Below are 26,288 nucleotides of genomic sequence, written 5' to 3' on the forward strand. Positions count from 1 at the left end.
TAAGCATGCCATTACCATACACTCATTTATCTTTCTGCACATTATTTGACATCAAACCATCCTTGTAAGGTATTGCAGTCTGACCACAAATGCTATGTTAGATGTTTCCCTGGAAGGTATAGCAGAGCAGTCAGAGAGAGAGAGAGTGAGGTGGGGTGGGGGGTGGTTGGAGGGCACAGTGCCAAACACCAGGCGCCACACTTCCAGCATGATGACCTCATCCTCATCTACTACTAGAACATATTGTCTGCATTCATCATCACTGAATGTAATGTTTGTGTCTTCATTCATGCACAATGAAATTCACCAGCATTACCAAATAATACAAACATTTAAAAGGCTTAAAGGCTTTAAATTAAAAATTTTAATTTGTCCCTTTTGCTGGAATTTTGTGGAATCAAGACCTAAATAAGCTGCTGCTGTTGCTTTTAGGGTTTTCTTCTAAGTTTTTCATCCCACTTACTCTGCAAATGTGGTAGTAGTTACTTTATTACTGCCATTAATACTTTTCTATTTTCTGAAATGTTTGTTATCAATCGCAAAACATGAAAATCTTTCATACAGCAGGAAGCGTCAAATGCATGTCGAAACACTTTCATCAGGCAGTAACAAGAACTCTACTATTCATATAAATCTCTGTATTCCCTGAAATAAATTCCCAGAGCATGTTTCAGCAGTTATGGAAGCATTTTATTGCAAATATACACAAATATCAATATCCTTTCAAAAAGCGAATGCAAATAAATAAAACTTCAGCCCTGTTAAGAATGGAATGCATACACATATCACATGAAAAAATACGTACACCTCTATGAACAGTTTAAATGTTTCTGTTATTTTGGAAAGAAATAGCAGTGCAATCCTGCTGCCCTTTGCAACAGTGGTAATACTAGAGTCTCTTTTAGATGCTTGAAAAGAGTCCTCCCGTTTATGAAAGTATTATTCTAATATGTCCTGAATACCTTACCTAATAAAGATATGTATTTTGTCAACACTGTAAAAATGGGCTTCTTTGTAGTCATTGGTTTGTGTCCTCATATTCCAATAAGAATGCCAGAAAACAGACTGTCTTGGAGAATTGTGAGGGCTGAGCCTGTCCCATTGTCAATAAGAACAGATACATACTCTCCAGCCTGTGAAAAAAAATAAAATAAATAAATAAACATCTACATTAATCATGCTTTTTGTTTGTTTTATGGGTCAGTAATATAGGAGTGTTTATGATAAAGAGATATTCTTAGATATGCACTCTTGCATACCCACTTTTTTTAGTTGGTGTGCTGTCATAACAGTCATAACTTAGTCATAATCAAAAAGTAAGCATCACATTATTGAAAGAGGGCAATAATGTATATGTATAAAACAGCAGTTTTGATAGGGATTGATAAGATTGTCAAGAGCCCTGGACCAGAATATGCCCCTGTGGCTGAACAAAAATAAAAAGTGGGCCCAAATATGGACATTTTCCCAGTCACATATTTTAAGTCAGCATTATTAGCGCAAACAATTTTAGTAACCTGTAAAATTCTTGTTCAGTTAAATGAGCTTATTATGTCAGTCAGTCATACCTGTAGGTAAAGAGTCCCAGTCAGGAGAATACTGAATACTCCCCCTATAGAGCTCACTCCAGTTACTGTCTCCAAAGACCTGCATCATTATAAACATATTAATCATGGTTTAGGACTCATTTGCTTGACTTGTTAGAATAACAATTCAAACGGTCAGTGCTATTAGTGATTATGGACTATTACTACTCACACATTACTCTGACAAAGAGACTCTATGCATATAGAGGCCTTAACACTGTCCCTCTGCCTGGTATGAGGCTTTTTCTGAGACTCATTGGATTCTGAAAGAAAAAAAAAAACAGATGCATGATGCAGAGTTAAAGGGATTGTGACAGGCAGACGTGTTCAGTGGTACTAGGACCCCACCCTGTTCCACTGAGCTTTATCTAAGGGACAGGCTGTTGGATAGGCCACACACAAGTAACATGATGCAAACAGGAATAAGGTATTGCATGTACTTCAGCAAAAGAGTGATAGCAATTTTTGATACTTTACAGTATGACATATTACATCCACGGGAAATATGCAACAAGTGGACGCTATCCCATTAAGACTAGGCCAGAGGAGAACTGGTCCTCCAACTAATCCTGGTTTCTCCCAAAGTTTTTTTTTTTTTTTTTTTCTCAATTTCTGTCACCTAAGAAAATAAGTGTTCCTTACCACTGTTGCCTTTTGGCTTGCTTATGGAGTTTGAAAGACACAAAACATGAACTGGCACTATTGTCACTATTGAACTGTAGAGACACATTTTGCAACATTGACACTGTTATTAACACTGAAATTACACAAGCTGAATAATAGCAGTCTTTTTCAGAATTGCTTATAACTGAATTGAACTTTTTTTGAATTTGTATAAAGCTGTGTTGTTACATTGCTATAGAAATAAAGGTGACTTGACTTGTTAAGGCCATGAGAGCAGAGGAACCATCAGATTCAAGATCACACTGTGAGCCAGTGCTCATAAGGAATAGGTACAAAGAAAGTTGGGAATGTACTTCAACCACACACCAGCATACCTAAACTGTCAGTAAAAATATTTGCAAAACTGTACCTTTAGGGGTAAAACAGCTTGTGTCACTGGGGCAGTCCCCTCAAAGGTACAACCGCTGTACCTGCACTATGGACGATTTTTGGTTATAAATTTCAGTATGCCTATGGCCCGAGATGCTGGGCTAGGCTTGTTTAGTTTGTTTGGTGAATAGATGAATAGATGGAAATTACATTATTAAGAGAGCACATGACAAATCTGTATTCAAAATTAATTCACTACAGTAAACTATTGATTTAATTTGTGAGCTGTCAAGTCAGATTTCACAGGAAATTCCAATTGCATACGTCATTTACTCTTAACGTCATGTCAGTAAATGCAAAAGAAGGTCCTGCTATTGAGTGTGTGGGTGCTAAGGAGTGGTACAGTAAATAGTTGTGTGTAGACGCTAACTAAGTAACAGACAGTTAAAACAGCAAACCTTATTGACCTCCTAAATCATTGTTTGTCAAAACAAAAAAATTTGAACTGTTGAGATGCATTCAAAATGGGAAAGTGACAGAGCCTGTGCCAAAAAAGATTTGAACCACAGTGGTACATTATGATACTTGCTCATGCCTTTTTTGTGATATACTTTTTTGGAATTTCTTCTTACTGTCAATGGTGCAGCATAACAGATTTCATCTGATATAGCGATTGCCCATAACTATCAAATATGCATAGAAAGAGCGGTGCTGAACCACAATGTACGATTTATTCTGCAAATAGCATTTAATTTATGTTTCACAGATACCAGCAGAGAGGCTAAAGTTAATAGTGCAGCTTTTAGGTACTAATAATCACAATTTAGGGCAGGAAGGGGCAACCCCAGACCTGGAGGGCAGAGTTTAGCTCCATCTTAATTCAATCAAACCTGCCTGTAATTTTCAAGTAATGACTTGGTTAGATTTTTTGGTTTAGATTTTGGATAGATTTGAATAGAGATGGAGCTAAACTCTGCGGGACAGTGGCCATCCAAGAATGAAGTTGCCCGTCTCTGTTTTAGGGGTACACAGAATACAAATACTTTTGAAGCTTAAGATTTGAAGAAACTACCCCAGTGACAACCTACTCTAGTCCTAAAGGTGCAATTTTTACACATTCTGACAATGTAAAGAAGGCACTTCATCATTTAGCCACAACCTCTGTTTAGGACTCTGTTTTAGCTTTTAGAGCTGGTCATGTTGATATCCCATGTATAGCAAATAAACCATGCACAATGTTAAATTCAAACTAAGGCTGTAACCATACTTTTGGGTTAGGTTTAAGAATCTGCCATTAAAAATATATTGGTTGATAACTAGTCTGAAGGTTGGGGGCAGGCGCACGCCCCAAAACATATTTAAACCACATACCCAGTAGCAGACTAGCTGTGAGCTGGTAGAACCCAGACACTGGAGCTGTGTACCGACCACTGCTGGCGTTAAAGCCTGGTCCCCTCTGATGGAACTGCTCTGTGTTTGAGGGCTGTGGAAAACACAGAAATGGGATAATTAAAAATGCCATTGCCAGTCTCTTCTATTGCCAACCCTTCCCCACTGCTTGCCAGTCTGTTTCACCATCAGCCAAAACTAACATCGCTGCTAAATCAATACATCTAGAAGTTAGTGCTACTTCAGAGAAATAAAAGTTTCTTTTATAGTTCAAATTTACTTTCACAGCTCTGGGGCTGCTAAGTCATGGTTATTGAAATTAGTAAATTGTTTCTAGTTTGGAAAGGATTGTTTTCCACTTACAGTGTTGAAGGGCTGGAGCTCCTGCAGACTGCGACGGTGGACCATTATGTTGTGGTGCAGTCGGCAACGGAAAGCTGTGGCCACACGAGGGGTTTGATCACAGAGCAGGCAGTGACTTCCTACCATCTCTGAGTGAAAAGGTAATTACAGGATTTTAATGTTTCTTTGTCAATGCACAAAATAACTAATTACCTTCTTATTACATTATTCTAAAGGATTTGGGACAAGGTGTAACCCAATAGACAAGGCACCTTCTCAGACCCAAAAACACTGAAATACAGCTAGTGGAAAATGTTTTGGATTGTATTTGACTGACACTTGGCTGCATATAAAGCCATTAAACAATCTCACAGTGAATAGAATATGTAAATATTTGGAGTGGTTGAGTGTATGTATGAGCAGACAGAGTGGATGAAAGTGTGAGGCAATGAGAATGCTAGAATGTATGAGCCTACGGCGCCACTGAACTTTTCTGAGTGAATAAGCGCCTTTATGTTTTATATTGCTGTCAGAACAGCCTGCAGCTCACAGTACCAGAGCACAAACAGACCTGTGTCTGCTTTCCTGGCAATACTCCAACACTCATTCCACACACAAACATGCACACACACACAGAATCTGGAATCTGTGGAATTCTTTGGCCAGGCCAAGTCAAATCCACGTCCTGGAAAATTACACCTATTAAGAGATCAGCCCAGCCCACAATCCCAGCCCCCCCAACAAATGAGCATGACTATACATATCCCAAACATCAAGCAATTCTGAAAGTGACTTAGCCAAAACAAAAACAAAAAGCTGTTGGACCATAATAACTAACATATTCAAATATGTTTAACTAAATTTTTGAAAGATGATGTCAAAGCAGTTACTTAACACCAGTTTAACTGATTTGTGCACCTGCATCTGGTGTCTTTTTACGTGGAGTGTGCATCCATCACTCTGACAAAACTATTGATTTAGCATCTTTAGATTAAGTCAAATCAAGTCAAGTCACCTTTATTTATATAGCGCTTTTAAAAATACAGATTGTGTCAAAGCACTTAACAGTATCAAATTAGAGGATAGAGTGTCAGTAATGTATAATGATAAGATTAAACACTCAATTTTCAATTTTCAGTTAAAGGCATTTCATTATTGAATTCAGAGATGTCATTGTCTAGCTCAGTTTAGTTTAAATATTATCTGTGCAATCAAATCGGCGATAATCGCTAGAAATTAAGTGTCCCCAACTGAGCAAGCCAGAGGCGACAGCGGCAAGGAACCAAAACTTCCTCTGTGACAGAATGGAGAAAAAAACCTTGGGAGAAACCAGGCTCAGTCGGGGGACCAGTTCTCCTCTGACCAGACGAAACCCGCAGTTCAAAAGTTTATATTTCTATATTAATTTTGTTGCAATTTCTAACAATAGTAGTATTATGTAGTTAGGTATTTTATTATATTTTAGTTATTTTGTTATATGCACAATGTAGATCAACAGACCCACCTCTCAACACATTTTATATGTCTCTCTTTTCTGACACATTCAGTTTAGCTCATAGAGCTTTCTCCAAAAAAGCTTTTATGAATCAGGTGTGTTAAATAAGAGAGACACACAAAAAATGTGTAGGGCAGTGGGTCCCCAGGACCAGGATTGAAATCCTCTGATCAAATGGTATTTTAAAAAGTTGTAGGTCTTGGTCAGGTCTGCCAGATGGATGTATCATGAGATTTCTTTTCTGTCTTCTGTCTGGCATGATGGGTAATGGTGTGTAAATGGGCTTATGTCCACAAATTCCAGTATACCTTTTAGTTTGACTTGGAAGTCCTGCATCAACTCTGCATGGTGAGGCAGTAGGGGGCCCGGAGGACCAGGAGGCCCCTGGGGACCAGGAGGGCCTGGTGGACCTGGAAGGCCATGCTGGACATGTAGAAAGTTTCAAGTTACATTACATAATAAGAGAAATCCATTTGAAGAGGTGAAAGATTAGGCACTTTCTGACATGTTGTCACATAGGCCTCATTAGGTTTATCTGTGTGTGCTGTGCTAAATCTGTTTTCATACAGTTTTACTTTATAGTACTTCTTCACTTCTTAAACCTTTTGTTCAATATATCTATATGCACTTATTCTATGTATTGATATTATTCATCTTTAGCATGGTGTGTAATGCCTATACATTGGATCAGAGATTACCTTGGAGAGTCTTTTATTTCCTTTTGATTTCTTATTTCCACCCTTGTTGGAGTTGTCCCTAAAGACTATCCATGTCCTGTGGGGGCTCACGTTGGTTATGTCAGAAGATACAGTATCCTGTAAAAATTAAGCATTTCAGAGCGTCAACTATGTTAGCAAACTTTAACTACGGCAAATATATAAACTCTTCCTTTTTACAGTGAGGTCACATTCTCTACAATGTTTATGAATGACATTACCATATACTTTCCCCTCATGTCTAATGGTTGTCATACCCTAAAGTCAAATTCAGAGAATTGATTTACGAGATTTCACGGTGTCTTTGCGCATGTGTGCTGCCTTAAAGCCTTGACAGGTGAACAGCAGGTGTGTGTATCGGATTTGACTTACAGGGCTCTCAGTGCTGACTGTATTGTTTTCCTCTTGGAGCTCCAGACTCTCCTCACTCTCTTGTGTGGTGCAGGTAGACAGCAGTAAACTCAGCAGCAAGGCCAGTTGTGCCCCTCTTGCCCCATGCCTGAGCTTCATGCTGCAGTGTCGGTGCAGTGTAGGTGAACTTCTAACTCACTCAACTCCTTCTTTGCAGCTCAGTGCACAATTTCCATTCCAACACAGAGAGGTGACCAGAAGTCCTGTGGGTAACACGAGGATATCCAAGAGTGGAGGTGAAAAATCAGAGTGCTGCTTCTTCAAAGCGTAAATACTCTTTGGGAAGAGTCCTCTAGGTAATGGTGGCTCTTGATTTGGAAAAGATGATTTGGTCTGTGATCTACTAATGTTCTACTTTAATTCCCGGCGTGATTTCTGACATGGAAAAGAAATCTGTTCTTAGATCAGTTCAAATTTTGGTGGACAGAGTGTTCAGAGTGCCATGAGAGTTGTGCGCAGGGCCTCACCATGCTTCTACCCATTCACAGTCAATCCGTCCCCTGTGACAGCCAAGATTTCCTATGCCTCCTGACTACAGTCTAAACTCTCTAAGCTTGACTTGTTCAGCCTATGTGTTACAATCACAATGTAGGTTTGTATTCCATAAATGCATGTGTATGTATGTGTGTTTGTGAGTGTATTTGTTGATGGTTAGGTGTCTGTTGCTCAGTCGCGGTGTGATTACCTGTGATAAACCCTGTGTGTGGTATACTCAGTCTCTCTCTGTGGGTGGTATCTCCACGTCTTCTTTCTGTTTTTAATAATGTTTGATTGTCTTCTGGTCTCCTTGGTGCCTTTGCACAGTTCCGTGTGTTTATATTTTCGGTAATTCCTTCAGTGAAGATTTTTTTTTTTTTTTTTGCCAGTTGAGGTCCTCTTTGCCAGTCTCCAGTTTATTCCACATCTATGTCAGTGGCCACTCAGAAAGGATCACTCTGTTTTGAAGGGCTCCTTTTCGCGCTCCACTCTTTTTAGCTTCCTCTCAGACCAGACTCCTCCTCCTCTTCAAGTTTGTGCACTCCTCCTGATATCTGTTGCTGAATCTTGACCTGTCACTTTGTCTGTCTTCAGCCTCCTGGTCATTTATCTGACCATCTCTCCCTGTCTCTCTACCACAGTCAGTTCCTGGGTCCCTTCTTTTGTTTGTCTTGTGTTTAGCTCATTCATCTGTCTCTGCCAGTACTTACTCTCTCTGTAATCCTCAGCTGCAGGGTCCTAATGCCTCTTCTATTGGTTCGTACAGTGGTCTGCTTGTAATCAGAGATGTTCCTTCAAGATGAATAAAAATGGAAATCTAATAGATTTAAAATGTCAAAAACAGAAGGAAGGTAGTGTTCATTTAGACTCTATCCTAAATTTGCAAGCAGTGAGAGACATTTGGGTGGGGCAGAAATGTGCATTTCAGATATGCAGAAATGTACTGTTAAAAATGATGACAGTTAGGAGGAAGGTTGCACATTTTTATGTTGCAAACCACCACACCTCCCTCTTTATCAGTCTTCTGCTCTTGCTTTTTCCTGGCTGAGAGAACAGCATCTGTGTGGTCTTTAGACTAGACACTAAACTAATGAAGCCTTTAAAGCATTTTTAAGCCTAATTAAGTGTAATTGTTTACAAAATTCAAACAAGGGAACACTGGCACCATCTCTTGGCCAAATTCTTTCGAAAAAGATCCGGACAATTAAAATGAGAAATGGTTGCCACACAAACCTCATATGCAATTGATAAAGGTAAACATTCCGAATTTTCTGCCTGGATTAATGTGTTTTGAATAAAGCAGAGCATAAGGGCAATTTTAAATGATTCCGTTAAATGAAATTAAATGAACCACTGCAAAACATTAAAACATACACTGAAAATTGATAAAACATACACTTATGAATACCAAAAATGCATCAAACAATATAGACAACACTATCTAATTGATGCTGAAAATAGCAGTTTGTGGTTAGAGACAGGTGATTGGAAGCTGTCTGCTTAATTAAGTCCTGGATAAGAGGATTGGAGGTCACCGTTCCTGCTCTGTAAAGACTTGCTCAGTATTGCTAAATCTCATCAGGCAGTCTCAATATCCTGTACACAGACATAGACTTCTCTAATAGTTACAGGCCCAGAAAAGATGTTTAGGAAAAGGTTTTATTTCCTTTTAATGAAGATGCTCTTTGACCTCATTTGAGAAATGGCACCATTTGAACTTGTACTGCTGAAATTCTGTTGTCTAAGTAGGTGAGTACCAAAGGCTACCTGTAGGTTAATAGACTGTTATGTCACCATGTGTTTAGGCATCTGAACTGTGAATTATACTCACTGTGCTTTCAGTGTTTAAACATGGAGCAGGACAATGTTTCACCACTGCAGCACTTTGTGGTGGCAAAGAGGACAATCAGTGCTGTGTTTCACCAGCTGTTGGAGTTTGTTAGAGATTGTTCAGATTTTGTAGAAGGTAAGGACAAAGTTTTCTGCAGGATATTTATTAATAAATACAATGATAATCCATTACATTACGACCACCTATCTAATAACCTGTAGGAGCCGCAAAACAGCAGCTACACAGCAAGGTATTAATTCAGCGAGGTGGCGATAAATCTCCTTGGGTATGTATGTGGTACCATAATGTCATCATCAGGTCCTTCAGTTCTCATACATTGAGGGGTGGTGGTGATGTAGCACGAATCTGATTTTCCAAATCAAACCAAAAATGATCGACATGGTGATTTTAGAGGCTAAGTCATTAACAGAAATTCACCATCATGTTCCTTGACTGATCTGGCAGTGTGGCATGGTGCAATATCCTGTTGGTAACGGCCATCATCGGCAGAGAACACAATTGTCATGAATGGGTGCACTTGGTCAGCAACGATGTTCAGATACCTGACAGCTGTCAAGAATTTTGCTATTGAGATAATGGGGCGAAAATGTCCCAAGAAAACATCATCCAGAGTATAACCAGCCTGTGTCTGCCCAGCAATGCATCCAGGTGCCAAAGACTCTATTGGTAATCTATGCTCGGCCGTCAACATGATGCACCAGGAATCCTGATTCGTCAAACCAGACAACTTTCTAATCATCCACGGTCTAATCTCAATAATCTTGGGCCCATTTCTTTCGTTGTCGGCGATGGCATGCAGTTAGCATCGGGACCCAGCTGGATGAACTGGGACCCAGTCGGATACGCAGGCCCATACGAAAAAGTCTGCAATTAAATATGTGCTGTGGCACATTGCCCTGGTCACCATTGTTGTAGCTGCTGGATCTCACAGAATTCCGTGTAATGTTCACGGACTTAATTAACCTCCGAATCTGTGGTGGCATCACGGAATCGCCAAAAATTCCGTGATGGGCTCACAGAAGGCATCAGCCGTGGTGCATGCACGGATTCACTGGTTCAACACCAGCGCTGCATCGGACCACGTAAAAAGAGTGACTCCGATGCAGTTATACTTTCACTGGAGTACCTGACCCCACCCCTACCCTAAACCTACCCAGTTCTGAACAAGAATGATGATGATAAATTTCCCAGTATCGCGTCGGCATATTGATGCTAAGGGTTTTCCGTGCGTGGAGCACGGCTGATGCCTGTCACTGACTTACATTGGTATCACTTCTGTGAGCCCATCACGGAATTTTTTCTGTGAGCCCATCACGGAATTTTCGGCGATTCCGTGATGCCACCACAGATTCGGAGGTTAATTAAGTCCGTGAACATTACACGGAATTCTGTGAGATCATGTTGAATTTGTCACACTGTGGCCTTCCGCTCGCTGTGAACAATGCGTGACAGTCTCCACCTCCCTCTGGGGTCAGTGTGTTGCGGACAGTGTTCGGCTAGTTACTCAAAGAATGTAATATATTACTCATTACTAGTTAATCCTTTCAAAATTAATATTGTTACTTTAGTTATTACTTTCTGGCAACAGTAATTACACTACTAACTAGTTACACTACTAGTTACATTACTTTTTCTTCACGCCCCACAGAAGTTGTAACAGTATATATTCCACATAAAATTGGATCGCTGTCAGGAGTTATTACAAACACTCAATAGTGATTGATAGTGACATTCAAGTAGAAGTGTTGTATTAATCTCATTAATTGTCATGTGTAGCTTGAAGCTAATTGTAATTTCTCCGTTACCCATATACGATTATATTTCATTATGTAAGAAACTGTTTAATTTTCCAAAAAGATTTTTAATTATAGTAACATAATGTACCACATGCTGATCAGAGGGATGTGGGTGGGATGTAATGCCAGAGTAAAGTAAAGCCACAACTTACACAACAGTGTTCAGATCATCTTTTTTCCTGACAAAATCAATATAATGCAATATTTCTATCTGCTGAATGTAAGCTTTTTCATATTCCAAGCTTGCCTGCTGCACTGGGGACATCACATGCGTGTGCGAGTCATGAAAATTATGAAAATAAATCTAGGAATTATTTGATTGTTGGATTTTAAATCAGCGGGGTTGAGGCATCAAAAGTAACTAAGTAACTAAGCTGTTTTATGGATGGTAACTGTAATATTATTACTGAAATTTTATTAGTAATTAGTTACACTACTAGTTACTGCAAAAATGTAATATTATTACAGTAACTAAGTTACTAGTAACTAGTTACTGCCCAACACTGGTTGCGGACGACAGATGACTCGACTACAGTTTCACACTTTTGATATGTACTCACTACACAGGCACGTGAACAAGCCACAAGGCACACCATTGCCAAGATCGAAGTTCCGAAGTAGTATATACAGCTCTGTGAACTGCACATGTGGCACCATTTGGTTGCCAGGCGCACTCATTGCTCTAGGCTGGGGGTGGTAAAAATGTAATGGCTCATCTGTGTATTTCTTCTTATTATTATTTCTTATAATTATTAACTTTACTGAACTCCATTAGATTCAATTTTAAATCCCAGAATTTCAATACAGACTATTGTATACTTTTGGACAATATCATGGTTTGTAGACACGGTAGTAACATGTAAATGTTATAGTGTATTACAATGGTAATCATTTAGTACTATTTTTAGTACTATAATAATGTGCCATTGTATTTCCATCTTATGGAAGCCTTATGCTAAAATGCACTACATCACATTACATCACTCTACATGACATTACCATAAGTAAAGTTATAAGTAACCCTTCAATATGACACTTGAAATTTAGCTCAGGAGCATCCCATCTAACTGGATCATATTTGAGTTGGTTTTACACTTTGTCTGGAGTCCACCTATGGTAAATTCAACTGCTGGCACGTGAGTTACTCTGTTTGAGATCCAGAAATCATGTGTGGTGATGGGAGAAACGTGCATAAGAATACCCATCACCACAACACCCAAAAGCATCCCAACGGATGAAGCACGGTGGTGGTAACATCATGTGTTTTCAACAGCAGTACTGAAGGACTTGTCAGGGTAGAAAGAAAAGCTGATGCAGCACAAAACAGATCTTTTGACAGTTCACACAAAAATGAAAAAGACAATTTTTTGAAGATAGTTGGTAATCAAAAAGTTTTGGTTACCATTCAATTCCATGGCATGGAAAACACACACACATACACAAACACACACACATTTTTTCAAAATATCTTTTATGTTCCACAGAAAGAAGAAATGGAATTTGGAATGACATGAGAGTGAGAATGACAGAACATATGACATAACTTTCATTTTTGGGTGAACTATCCTTTTAATGAAAACCTCATCCTGAGTGCTCATGACCTTAGACTTGGCTAAGGGTTCACCTTTCAGCAGAACAATGACCCAATGACAAATGACTTGAACCCAATTGAAAATCTATGGAGAAACTCGAAAATGGCTCTCCACCAACAGTCCCCATTCAACCTGACTAAGCTTGAAAGAATCTGCAGAGAAGAATGGCAAAAATAAATAAATAAAATTTAAAAAAAAATCCCAAATCCAGGTGTGCAAAGATATCAAAAATATCAAAGATATTAAAAAAAAAATAATAATAATAATAATTTTTTGCTTTGTCATTATAGGTTGTAGATTGATGTTAAAAATGTTTAAAGCATTTTAGCATAAGGTTGCAAAATAAAATATGAAACATAAAAAAAAACTTTATATCAATCTGCTAAATCTGGTCCTGCTCTTTATATGGTGGCATTTAACGTGTGGTACCCAGAGACGTGGAGGAATGAGGATCTTGAGCATGTAGCAGAGGAAAAACAGTGTCTGCAGATCCAGGCCTGCTCCAGGAAACTAACCGTCATCAAAGATGTGCTAGCCCGCAGACATATGAAGGTGGCCTTCTTTGGCAGGTACAACTACAGTTATGACTAATCTAAGTTTACTGGTATGTAAACCAAATGGTAACAACAGGCTAGCAGAATGAAATGGATCATTAATGTTTGCTTTAGCTCTTCAGCTGTTCAGCCAAGGTTTTTTTTTGTTTTTTGTTTTTTTTGGTACACATAGTTACTTTATACAAATCCATAAGTGAGGCAACAAAAACATAAATTTAATCTCTCTGTTTTTTTCTCTCTTTCATCTCTAATTTGGTTTGAGGTAATATTGAATCAGACAAGCTAAATAGACAGTTTGTTATTGGGTGTTACCGTGTTATATGTTGTTTTTCAGGACCAGTAATGGAAAGAGTACAGTAATTAATGCCATGCTAAGGGAACGGGTTTTGCCCAGTGGAATCGGCCACACCACTAATTGTTTCCTGAGTGTGGAGGGCACAGACGGGGAACATGCCTACCTTACCACTGAGGACTCTGAAGAGAGGAAAAGCATTGAAGTATGATGCAAGTTTCCAGAGCTTATTATGTTTGTAAACTACATTAATTTGAGCTATTTTTAATCCATAAAAAGTATTACAGTATGGCATAAGGACAGTTTTTGGGGGAGTGTATGATAATATATGTCCATTTTTATCAAATGAAAAGTTATATCGTTTCTATCTTTAGTGGATTTTACTGTTGCTTTCTAAACTAATGCCATGGCAAGTTATGCAGGACATGTTTTATCTCACTTCTCAAGAAAGTAGCTTTATTTATTTATTTTTTAGGCATTTTTGCTTTTACTTTGATTGAACAGTTGAGCAGCAACAGAAAGCAAAGTGGGAGAGAGAGAGAGAGAGAGAGAGAGAGGGGTGGGATCAGGAAAGGTCCACAAGCCAGGACTCAAACTTGGGACACCCATAGTGCAATAGCACCATATGTCAGCGCGCTGCCCACGAGGCTATCGATGCCAACGTAGGGTTTTGTTTTTGTTTTTGTTTTTTAAACAATTTCCTTATGTCCTTATGATATTTTAAAAAGATAAATAAAATGTGTGTATAAAGGTGTTACAGTGTTGTGGCATGATTTGAATACTTTGTGTTCTACTATCTTGTTGAGCCTTAAAGTTTGTCTTTATCATACAGACAGTCAATCAGCTTGCCCACGCTCTGCATATGGACAGGAACCAAGACTCAGGCTGTCTGGTCCGAGTGTTTTGGCCCAAAGCTAAGTGTGCCCTGCTGAGAGATGATCTGGTCCTGATGGACAGGTATGGACCCCTCTATGGGTTGTCAGAGCTGAATTAAGGTTCTGCAGGACAGGTTTGGCACACGAACAACAGACCTGGCCAATTGCTTAGCAGATAACATATAGCATAGATAGCATAGACTTTTGCAAGGAACTCCACAAGGTTTGATGTGTTGTGAAGAGGGCCAAGTAAGAGCACCAATAGATTTTGGCAGTGCTGTTCTAGGTATCATGGGTGGTAAAAGCCTACTTGGTTTACCGGAAAACTTGTTTAATTTCTAATTTCTGTTTGCACAAATGAAAATCAGACTCCAAATTGCCTGATCTAATTAGCAATAAAGAATGAAACATGATGTGTAGTTTGATGAAATATTAATAACCCACACTCTTCTCAATCTGCAGCCCAGGCACAGATGTCACATCAGAGCTGGACAGTTGGATTGATAAGTTTTGTTTAGATGCTGATGTCTTTGTTCTTGTGGCCAACTCTGAGTCTACCATAATGAACACTGTAAGTAGACAAACAGAGTAATCACTACTCGGTACATAATAAACTTTTTTCTTCATTCATTAGTATCAGTGAGTAGGCTATTGGATATGTAATTGTGAATGTACATTGCCACTATTTTACACAGAGCTTGAAAACGAAAAAAAAAAAAAAAAAAGTCAATCGGTTCACTCCGAGCAGAATCGCTGTTTTAACGTTTCTGTTCCTGCGTTCCTCTGTATTATTACCGTTCCGAAACCGGTTAGAGTAGAAAAAAATAACGGTTAATAACATTATTTATATGTCTTTGCCTATAATAATAATAATAATAATCAAGTACAGAGTTTTCTTTACACAAAAAGAAAAAGAAAGAAAAAAAAAACAGGAAGAGATGGTTTCTTAACCCGCTGCGCTTAGTCACAGGCAATATGCATCATTTTTTTCTATATTTGCCTAGACATTAAATTATTTTTTTTAAAGATTTTTAAAAATGTTTGGCGCATTGTTAAAAAAAAAAAAAAAGTCGCTTCGCATATTAGGCTATTACATTCAGAAATGATGTAGGCTAAAACGCCGGTAAATCAAAATGTTTACAAACATTATGAACACAGTTAGGTCTATTAGTTTCTCTCCACAACAAATCCTCTCAACTTAAGGCTATAGCCATGCAACGTCAATACAAAAACAAATTAATTTAAGGTGAAACAGATGGCACAAATCCAAATGTTTCTATATTCGCGACGTTTCTGCACTGTAAAAAAAATTCAGTAAAATTTACGGTAAAAAAAACGGCAGCTGTGGTTGCCGGAATTCTACCGTAAAACTTACGGTAACAACATTTTAGGTTTTACAGTTTTAACTTAAATTTACATTAATGGACCTTTCTCACATTTCCGGATTTCTCAGCAGTGGAAGTCGTTCCACAAATATATTTTTTGCATTCCCATTTGCTCAAATAGCAAAAGAAAAACTCCACGATAGTGTTTTCACGACTTTCAATCAAAAAGGAAAAAAACTGAGAGAGACTGATAACAGCAGTCAGAAGAGAGAACGATGTCAAATTTATCGCCGCTCACATTGACGCTGCATTAGAAACACCCTTGCATTAGCGTTAACTAGTTTTTTTTTACTTGATGAAACCGTGATATAATACAAAGTATAGTGTTATAAATGTACATACATTTAAAAAAAAATCTAAATATATAATAATTATTTATAATGATGATGACCGTTGAAACACTCATCACAGTCTTGTGAAAAGGGTCCATTTCATTATCTGATGTAATGTTAATATACAAACCTATTGAAGTACTGAAATCTGTTTTTTACCTTTGAAATGCACTGATAACCACCAAATGCAGGTGATGATGAGAAAGTCACATAATGAACCAAAGCCCATCACAAGCACCTTTTAAACAATAACATATATAGAAGGTGCACAGTGTCATTCACACAAGAACTAAACACCATCATGGTGAGACTCATTAAACTGAAATATGCAATAAACATTAATTTAACAACATTAGATGTAACATACAACCACAATAAACATAACTGATAAGAAAAAACTAAGAAGAAACAGTTATTTCAAAGAAAAAACATCAAATTCAAACAAAATTTGAAATGCAACGCAGGGAATTCTGGGAACGTCAGTTTACGGTTTTTCCCTATAAATTTTACAGGAACTTACTGTTAACAATTTAACATGTTTTTACTGTAGCATTTTCACAGTTTTTTACCGTTAAAATCATGGTCATTTTTTACAGTGTGGATGCTAAAATATTATTTATTATAGCTAGGCTTTTTACTTTCATTGATGTAAAACATCATCCTTCACATCGGCTAGGCCTATCAGCACATGAGGCAGTGGTCACACTGAACGCAACAGATTGGACAAGGAGCACTGCAACTTTTTATATGTTCTTTTAACTGTATTTTATTTTGATAATGAACAGGCTGCAATGTTGCAAACATATTGTGTATGTTTGCGCGAGGCACCGGCGCGATATGGCCATACCGACTCTGGTTGGTTATATAGAAGCAAGACATCATTCAAAACTGTCAAGCCTTTGCAAAACAAATAAAACTGTTAAGCTTTTGCAAAATAAAGAAAACTACTTTCTGCCATCTTGTTTTGCTTTCCAAGAACTTTGGAACCATAGGCCAACTCTGCACTTTTTTTTTTTTCTTTCATTTCGTTAATCTGTTAATGATTTAAGTGAAATATATTTAGTGTATAGCCTAGTCATATATATTCCTTTTTATGTAAGCCTATACAGTTTTATTTAGATTTCTCTGTTCACAGAAGCGCTGCAGGTGCGTGTGCTCTGTTGAATCCGTATACTCGGATAAACTCTTCCTCTAATGCACTGCCATTGCGACTTACCTATGAAGAGTTCACAGCTGAGTGCGTGCATTTCACTCCTTGGATGCTTCAGTATTACATTTGCATAGGCTGTACCAATTGAATTCCTGATTGGTTGACAGCAAATTTCAAATATTAAGTGGAACGATAATATAACGTTATTAACCGGTTAATGGCCATTTCAAACTATATTCGGAACTATAAAATTTGATTTCGTTTAGTGTCTGGTTCTGTTCCAATCAAAATTTCGTTCTTTTCTGGTTTTCGTTTTCGTTTCTTGAACCGGTTCAGAGACCTGATTTAACATTTAGATTCTAATTTTCTTACATTTAATTTAATAACATTAATGATTATCCAATTTTATGCAGTAAATGATAATGTTGTGATTCCTTTCAATTTTATTAAAATTAAAATGATTGGTTGTTTTCCTTTCTTTTACCTAAATGTTCTTGTTTTTATTTGTTTCAATCTACTTCGAAAGGAGAAGCACTTTTTCCACAAAGTGAATGAACGCATATCAAAGCCCAATATTTTCATCCTAAATAATCGTTGGGACGCGTCTGTCTTAGAGCCAGAGTATCTGGAAGATGTAAGTTTTATTGCATATGACTCATAACCTATATTTATTAGTCACAAGTGAATCCAAACAAAGCTGCTGCACACAAAACTGCTGATTTTTGTATAATTTATCATTCCTCTTTTTTTAGGTGCGGAAGCAGCACATGGATCGCTGTGTCAGTTTCTTAGTGGAGGAGCTAAAGGTAGTGGAACTTAACAAGGCACCTGGCCGCATCTTCTTTGTCTCTGCCAAGGAGATGTTGAGTGCCAGGATCCACCGTGCCCAGGGAATGCCAGAGACTGGTAGGCTCCACTGCTTTGGTCACACAGTGCAGAGCCTTCTGCTTTTGACACTGTTCTGGAGGGAGACCAGGAAAAACTAGCCCTAGCCAAGTTAAAAATGAGTGTAACAACCATAAAACACTTTGAGGCAGATGCTAATAAATCTTGGAGTGGCCCAATGATATTGAGAATGGTATTTGAGGTGCAACTTCAAGTGTGAAAAAACATGCCAAAATGATGCTCCATCACACATGCTTCATTTCATATTTTATATATTGGTGGTATTATGGGGACCAAATGGGGCATATGCTTTTTATTTAAAGGCGGTGCTTTGGCTGAAGGATTCCAAGAGCGACTGATGGAGTTCCAGAGTTTCGAAAGAACATTTGAGGTGAGAATGTGCTCAAACTGTGGTGACTGGCTCCAGGATAATCGTTGTCTGACAATGAGGCTGAAAACAATGAAGATTAAGAGGAGCTTCATGGAAAATGAGTCTTAGTCTTGTCTGTATGCTGTTTAGACTAGATGAGAATTTATGATGGCTTTACCCAGAAATGGTGTGACGTGGTGACGGTCTCCTTAAGCAAGCTGGTTTGCATCGATTCAGGCCATGTGCTGCTGGCTCCCAGATGTGTGAGATATTTGGTGTTCCTCATAGATTCCAGGCAGCCATTCCTGTAGTGGCAATCCCTGAGCCAAGTTAGAGGATTTGAGTAGGTGAGCGTACCTCACATTCTTGAGATCCAGGGATGAAAATTCACGGTAATCTACGATGGCATTAATAGATGGGTCTGTTGTGATTCAGCCATGGTAGCAGCTAATGATGAGAGTGGAAAGCATCAAAACATGTCACCCATGTATGGGCATAGATAAAATCTTACATTTGGAATCATGTTTTGATTAGTTTTAATCGTGACGTGATCTTTGATAATTATGGCACACTGATGTCTCAAGAACACGCTTCATGGATTCCACAGGAATTTATATCACAGTCTGCCGTGAAGACCAAGTTTGAGCAGCACACAATCAGAGCCTGGCAGATCACTGAGTCAGTCAAGGCTATCATGGATGCCATCAATATTTCTTCAGCAGAAAAGAAGTAAGTTCCAAAACCTGTCTGCTTTACAACGGAGGGTCTCTTTCCAAGCTTCCAAAGACAATAATTGGTACCATTATTGAACCAAGGTTCTCTCAGTCTGTGCAAAACCGTTTTGTTCTTTAGCATGGTATTTTGTTGTTGCTGTTACAAATGGAATGTTCTGCTTTTGGAATCTCTGTAACTCCATAGAGTGTTCTCACTAGAAGAGCGTGAGGCTCTAATGGATCGGCTGGAGTTTGTGCGAAATCAGCTCAACTTCCTAACCGAGGACATAAAAGACAAGATAAAGGCCATCACTGAGGAAATGGCTGACAAGGTAACCTGCAAGTTCCACCAGTACCAGCATAGGCGGTGCACCTGTAAGGCTGGGCAAGGCTTAGTCTTTTTCTGGGCACTGATCAGAAATTAACTATGGTGCTCACAAAAAATGCTCATATTTGGCTGTGGTGAATAAATTGAAAATGAAATGAAAAATGTTAATGGTGGCATGAAATTTAGAACCGTCCAGATCAGTCATTGCTGAAATTCCAGATTTTTGTTCAGTTCACATGCACACTGACTGAATTCTGCACTCTCGCGAATTTCCTCATCATAAACAATAAAATGCAGATGTACGTACAATTAAAGTAAGTTTTCATTAAATTGTGATTACATTAAATACAAATATTTTATGACGTGACACTCATTTCTGGTATTTGCCTAAAAAGACGAGTTTTATGATGTGTGTATTTACAACCACTTTTGATGCTCCAATACAAAATTAACCACCTTTTCTTCATTTTATTGCAAGAATAATACAAGATTCAGTGACATAATACTGCACACCTGTTAAATATGTAAAAATCGAAAATATGGTGTAGTGTTGTGTAGCACGCAGTAAAACGTAAGCAAAGGTTCACAATTGTGACATTTACTCTGCTGCTTGAAATCGTTCTAAACAATTTGTTCTCACAAACGAACATAAGTTAGGCCTAATAAGTATTAAATTTGCTTTCGTGAATATAAATGATTTTAACTAATGTTTTTCTTCGATTTTCCACCAACTGCAAGGCAAGTTGGCAAGGCAAAGTTGACTACAATTTGACACGTTCGCCTGATAACTTGAAGAAGTGTAGGCCTATTGTTAAAGCGCCCCTTAGCCATCAAAACCTTCAAATTCATTTTTGCCGCATACAAGGCAGTAGTACCTCCACTGGTAAAATACTTATTTTGGTTGAGTAGCATCTGTATCTAACCTCATGTTTTTTACATGGTGTTGAAAAGGCCAATTGAATTCTCACTGCTGCTCTTCTAGGTGTCCAATGCCATGGCAGAAGAGATTCGTTGCCTGTCTGCTCTTGTGGATGAATTCTGCTCTGATTTTAGCCCTGCCCCGAATGCCTTAGCCCTGTACAAAACTGTGAGTTTTTTAAAACTTTTTAAAGTTTAAAAACAAAAAACTTATATATATATACAGTATATGGGCCATTCTACAATTGGTGCAAACTGCTGTCCCACAACCAAAAAAAAAAAAAAAAAAAACATTTAAAAAGCTTTTAAGTAATGAAATCTTAGATGTTTATTAAGATCCTTCTATTATATATTGAAACCCACAATAATATTTAAAATATTAGTAAGCTAAATATATATAAAATCATCATTTATTGGGTCCTTTCAATTGTGAACCTCAAACCCTAACCCCTAAATTTCAACTTATGAAAATGATATTGAAATTTTTATATATATTTTTTTTTTCATTGTTGTTTTTTAAAGAATCTTTTGATTCTTTTAAAAAGTAAAGTTCAAAAATAATATTTATTTTATATTTTCTCTGTAAAATGTATAACTTATGAAACTTTATGTAAAAAACAAACAAACAAACAAACAAAAAAAAACAGTGTTTTAGTCCATTGGCCAAGACAGATTTTAACTAAACCAATAAATTTATGATCAGGAAATATTCCTGTGTCCCCCTCTCTCATAGCTACAAGGTGGTAGTAGATAGGTCTCATCATTCTGAGGTAAATGTGTTCAAAATCTGAAAAATCTGTGTGTAACTTTAAGGAACGTCACTACCGAACACCTTTTTTCTGCAATTAAGCACACTTTTTTGGGAGTTATTCCGTAACATTTAGTTTTTTATGTATACCACTGTTCAGAACTTTGCTAGCTAACCATGTGCTGAATGCTGATTAGCATCTTTGAACTAGGTTCAAAAGTATCTAAAAATGTCACTACTGAAACAGTCACTAACAAAATATTTGGTGGAGTTTCGGAAGTGACATCTTTGTTGTTGTTTTTTGGGTGTTATCCCATAGAATTGTCACTACCGAAACAGTAACGACTGAAACATGTCATCATTGTTTTCTGAAAACTTTATGAAAATACAATATGAGAATTAACTGCACAATTACTAGAAATACACACGCACCTATTTTTTTTTTAAAGATAAATTATAATAGGGTTTTTTTTTTTCTCTTCATTATCTAATAACGAAAAAAGACTATAATTGTGTTTGTTTGCATTTTGCAGAAGCTCATGGCCTATGTGGAGGAGAGAATGGTGAAAAATTTGGACTTGCGCTGTTCCAGCAGTATAAATGGCTATGTGCTGTCATCTCAGAGAGACATCATGGGTACACACTCATGCAGTTTTCACTTCAGACACAAAGTCTCCAGTAAACAAGCTTTGCCTGGCAAAGGATATTTTAGACTGCTGTCAGCATTGACAATCCTGTCCTGTCATTATCATGCCTAGACACTCTACGTCCTCTGCTGCCCCCTGCTGCCCGAGGTCAACTACACCTCCCCAACAGGAAGTTCAGTATTACCTATGACCTGAACTTTGCCAGCCTCTGTGAAGACTTTGTGGAGGACATCAACTTTCATTTCTCACTGGGTCTTACATTCTTGGTGAACCGTTTCCTAGGGCCTGGTAAAGCAAAACAAGCTTTGAGCCTATTGGATCAAAAATTGCAAGTAACTGTCCAAGTGTTTTTTTGTTTTTTGTTGTGTTTGTGGGGTGGGGGGGGGGGGCACTTGCTGTAATTATCTCTAATAGCAAACATATCAAACATAAATAGGCCTAAAGTGATGCAATATGCTTTGTCCACAGGTCACCTCTTCCTCTGCTCCCTTGGGAACCCAGGCGCAGGAGGAGTTGGCTATGTCCATGGCAACAGGGCTGGTCTCTCTCACTTCCAGAGCATCAGTTGGGATGCTGGTCATTGCTGGAGTGGTAAGATATATCAGATTGAAAATGCTTTATACCAGGAAGGGCTTCAGGTGCCAACTTCTGTAAGTTATATAACATTCATTATAAATATAATCATGTAAAATATATTTGTGTGGTGCCATTTTTGGATAGGTGTGGCGTTCTGTGGGATGGAGGGTTATTGTACTTTCTGTGAGTCTCTACGGTTTCCTATACCTGTATGAAAGACTGACCTGGACCAACAGCGCTAAAGAGAGGGCTCTAAAGCAGCAGTTTGTGGACTTTGCCACTCAAAGACTGCAGGCCATTTCACACATTATCAGCAGTGACTGTGGACAGCAGGTGCAACAGTGAGTGACAGACCTAATAAAACATCTGTTATCATTTACTCAACCTTGTGCCATTCCAAAGGAGATGTTTAACAGAATGTTCTGGCTACTCTTTCCTCTGAATAGGGACTGAAGTTGTGAAAAATTACATTTGACTTGACTGCTTCATATATTAGTTTTGTAAATAAAAACACCTGGATAGTTGCAAGCATATGCACAGAGAAGACACAGACAAATGTGTAAAAAGAGAAGTGCTCTTTGCTGTAGCTTGCAAAATGTCGTATATCTGCCTTTTCCTTATTTTTGTCCTTTATAAGAACATCTATAGTGAGTTTCTCTGAAAGCATTTCAAGCTATGGTTTTCAGTCCTAGAGAATATAGGATATTCTGGGCTTTGCCGTTTACCCTTTTGTAAAATATGATTCTAAAGGTGCAGACACATTCATAGACAAAATTGTTTATTGTCAATAGTAAAGCTATTACTATTACTAAGCTATTAGCTTGAAGCACAGCTCACACACAAGTCACTTTCAAACAACGCAACCTTCTGTTGGTCAATTCAGGAAATCTTGAAGCTGTTGTGAAATCTGCGTTGGGAAAAAATCTTCACCCACACAAAAAATTTGTGATCTCGTTGATTCCTAATGAAATGATTAGGAGTCATTTAAATCAAATTCTTACAACAGTGGTAAATGTGTGTCCAGTTACATCAGCAGCATTCTATGAAATTTTGTGAGCAAAAAAATGTTGTCTATAGTCAATAGTGTAATGGTTGTATGAAGCACAGCTCAAATCCAAATCACTTTCAAACCAAGCAACTTTCAAATTCCCCATGAACCCTATGCAGAATCTGCATGGGGAATTTTTTGTCCTTGCATGAAATTATTAGTATGTTGATTCCTATGAAATGACTAGATTTCACCAGTGAAAATTTGCCAAACAATGGTAAATTTGACCATACCTTTATGATACAAACACCATATATGGAATTACAGCAGAAGCATGAGTGTTCTGAATCTACATTTTGATTTCCCACTTCAAACCAAAATGATCCAGCAGTGACCCTTTTATCCAGCTATTTAAATCTGTCCATCAACTTTGCACAAGGACATGGACTTAGTAAAAGGTAAATTATGTGACACATCACCTGCCTTTCCCAGCACTTAATCATGGCAATGTTGAGTGAATATTTCATCCACAAGCTGACAGCTGAAAAGACCTGCATACAAACATATTGAGATGTTTGAAATATTGGTTTATATGATCTGCAGGATGAGTGTGTGGGTGATGTGTGAAGGATATGCCTCTCTGCATTCTTGCAGGGAAATGGTGGCCGTCTTTGCCCGCATGTGCCAACAGGTTGACAAGAGCGAGATGGAGCTTGAAACAGAGATCCGCAGACTCAGCGCCAGGATTCAGCGCCTGGAGAGTGTCCAGAGACACTCCAAAACCCTCAGGTAGAACAGTCATGATGTGCGTGAGAGAGAATGACAGCTCATACTGGAGATAATTACCTTTAATTGAAAGCAAATCCTTGTCAATTGGTAATTCTGTAAGAGTAAGCACAACAAAGGCGGGGCAGCATCATATAACAGCATTTAAGGTTTTTTAATATTTTTCTACATTACAAATTGCAGTTGTATTTTATGCTATATCTTCTGACTTGAAGCTGATGTAGTTTTAAACAGCTAAAATATATATATTTTTTTTATATCCCAGCTTAACACATTACTGTTAGTAAACCATTTGTAGATTGATTCTTCCAAGGCCTGCCTCATGAAGTGAGTCGAACAAAACCAGCAGAATTACTTTCTCTGAAGATCAAGATCAAGATCAAGAAGTGAATTTATATCAATCCAAAAAAATAAAACACCTGTAATTCTAAAACTATTTTTATTGTATACAAATATAAGAAATATGAACATAATTGCTCATATGTAGTGCATTAAGTATCTGAAGACATCAATGCATCTTCAAATGCTAAAAAAAAAAAGTCATAGTTGGTAATAGTCCAGGTATCATTGACCTGTATCAATTGCATACAACTATGTAACGAGATTTGAGAATGTGGCTTCATTCAGTATCTTGTCTCAAACCTAGAACAAAACGTTCCCAACCAGATTTGTGTTAGTCACTGTGCCAATAAACACCTCTAAGAAACATTATTCAGGCAGAGAAGCTTGCCACTTAGACCTGGTTTGTGCGGCAGGTCTCTGAAAAGATTGAGCATCCAAACCACTCCAAACACATCAACACTGGCTCAAACAATAGTATGAGTTCATAGAGCTAAGATAAGGGAGGGTTCAGGAAACTCATCTGAAAAAAAAAAACAGCATTCATTTTTTGCAATTGTCATTGGTAATACAATTTGTTCAGAAATCACACAATTCAGTTTTAAGTGGTCTGAACCGATTACATTTGTTTTATTCCCAGGCATAAAGCCACTGATCTGGAGTCACAACTGGAGTCTTTTTCAGCGCAGTATCTGCAGACTCAACATTAACTAGAGCAGCACGAAACTGGGAACAAGAGAAGGCCAAAACACACTGCATGATTTTAGCAATCCTATAAGATCGATTGTTTCACAATGCCAATCTTTCGTCTGGGACAGCCGAAAATCGTGCAGTGTGTTTAGGGCTTAAGACTGTCCTCCAGTGTTCAGTGCTGGAACAACCCAACACCTGCTGAATGAAAAATTACATGATTTATTTCAGTTCAAGATGTCCAGAGTGCTCCTTGACAAACAACTAATTGTAGCAAAGTAATAATGTTTAGACAATCTCTTGATGAAAAGCATTTATTGGTTATGACAACAAATAGTAACAGGTTTTACTGCCACTGTACGAATACAAACAAGTTCTGTTAAAAATCAAATAAAATAGATCCCACAGCAAGAGATCATTGTTTTCTGAACCAACATGAAGCAAATAATACAAATCTGTTTTCAATAAAGCATTTAAAGTGAATTAAGAGGAATGTGTGTTAGAATCAAGAGGCAGTTATGTCTGCTGGTTTTGTCCATGATATACAAGCACACATACCAGGGAGGGACAAAAAAAACAAACAAATTCAAAATCATCTGGTTTTAAATCAAATTGTTATAGCATATGCAGGACCATCCAGATATTTTTGTCCATTACATCAGTAAGGATTTATTTTGCACCACAATAAGGGAGTAGATCTATCGCTATATAAAATACATCAAAACCACTATGAATCACGCACGCTTGCTTTTTGGTAAACCACAATTTGTTTGAGGGTTGGTGACAGTCTGTTGTTAATATGCTTAAAAGATTGCACTTAGGTTATCTGTGTCCTGTATGTTTATACATGAAAAAGTTTCTGTAGCAAGTGAAAACAAAGCTAACGCACAACACTTTAATGTGGTACATTGAATCTAACTTTTTAGAGTTGAAGGCAGGGTATTTCTTTGTAGTATTGTGATCAATCTTTTGACATGAACTGCTGCCAATCTGCCGTGGTGGTTCCGGTGCAGTAATTTCAATGCTTGTCAGCATAACAACCTCTGTAAAAATTCATATTCAG

The 26,288-nt window shown here is 37.9% G+C and overlaps 2 protein-coding genes across 2 annotated transcripts; one reads left to right on the forward strand and one right to left on the reverse strand.

Moving 5' to 3' along the window:
* Positions 1-140: 140 nt before the first annotated feature.
* si:ch1073-184j22.1 (erythroferrone) lies at positions 141-8,274 on the reverse strand. The gene is made up of 9 exons (XM_058752432.1): positions 7,618-8,274; positions 6,894-7,135; positions 6,504-6,620; positions 6,114-6,228; positions 4,332-4,459; positions 3,951-4,062; positions 1,759-1,849; positions 1,569-1,647; positions 141-1,133 (listed from the first exon to the last, which is right to left on the reverse strand). The coding sequence occupies exons 2-9, from the start codon at positions 7,029-7,031 to the stop codon at positions 1,035-1,037; spliced, it is 879 nt and encodes a 292-aa protein (XP_058608415.1). The 5' UTR covers positions 7,032-7,135; positions 7,618-8,274; the 3' UTR covers positions 141-1,034.
* Positions 8,275-9,258: 984 nt separating this feature from the next.
* On the forward strand, positions 9,259-25,387 carry mfn1a (mitofusin 1a). Its single transcript, XM_058748676.1, has 17 exons — positions 9,259-9,375; positions 13,083-13,218; positions 13,538-13,700; positions 14,328-14,452; positions 14,833-14,941; positions 17,764-17,871; positions 17,990-18,143; positions 18,446-18,513; positions 19,100-19,221; positions 19,411-19,537; positions 20,516-20,620; positions 21,733-21,835; positions 21,958-22,178; positions 22,315-22,437; positions 22,567-22,763; positions 24,065-24,199; positions 25,176-25,387. Exons 1-17 carry the CDS (start codon positions 9,261-9,263, stop codon positions 25,243-25,245), a joined length of 2,181 nt encoding a protein of 726 aa, XP_058604659.1. The 5' UTR covers positions 9,259-9,260; the 3' UTR covers positions 25,246-25,387.
* Positions 25,388-26,288: the final 901 nt, after the last annotated feature.

The sequence above is a fragment of the Onychostoma macrolepis genome, chromosome 02 (genome assembly GCF_012432095.1).
Source record: "Onychostoma macrolepis isolate SWU-2019 chromosome 02, ASM1243209v1, whole genome shotgun sequence".
In the NCBI taxonomy this organism is placed as follows: Eukaryota; Metazoa; Chordata; class Actinopteri; order Cypriniformes; family Cyprinidae; genus Onychostoma; species Onychostoma macrolepis.

What these genes read in the sequence shown, in the direction of transcription:
- si:ch1073-184j22.1 (XM_058752432.1), bottom strand. Translation starts at nt 7,031, where the DNA reads ATGAAGCTCAGGCATGGGGCAAGAGGGGCACAACTGGCCTTGCTGCTG. An exon ending in CTTCCAAGTCAAACTAAAAG is followed by an intron (nt 4,460 to 6,113) that starts GTATACTGGAAT and finishes CTTTTCACTCAG; the next exon opens with AGATGGTAGGAAGTCACTGC. An exon ending in TCTCTTTGTCAGAGTAATGT is followed by an intron (nt 1,648 to 1,758) that starts GTGAGTAGTAAT and finishes ATAATGATGCAG; the next exon opens with GTCTTTGGAGACAGTAACTG.
- mfn1a (XM_058748676.1), top strand. Translation starts at nt 9,261, where the DNA reads ATGGAGCAGGACAATGTTTCACCACTGCAGCACTTTGTGGTGGCAAAG. An exon ending in CCTTAGCCCTGTACAAAACT is followed by an intron (nt 20,621 to 21,732) that starts GTGAGTTTTTTA and finishes TGCATTTTGCAG; the next exon opens with AAGCTCATGGCCTATGTGGA. An exon ending in TGCTGGTCATTGCTGGAGTG is followed by an intron (nt 22,438 to 22,566) that starts GTAAGATATATC and finishes ATTTTTGGATAG; the next exon opens with GTGTGGCGTTCTGTGGGATG.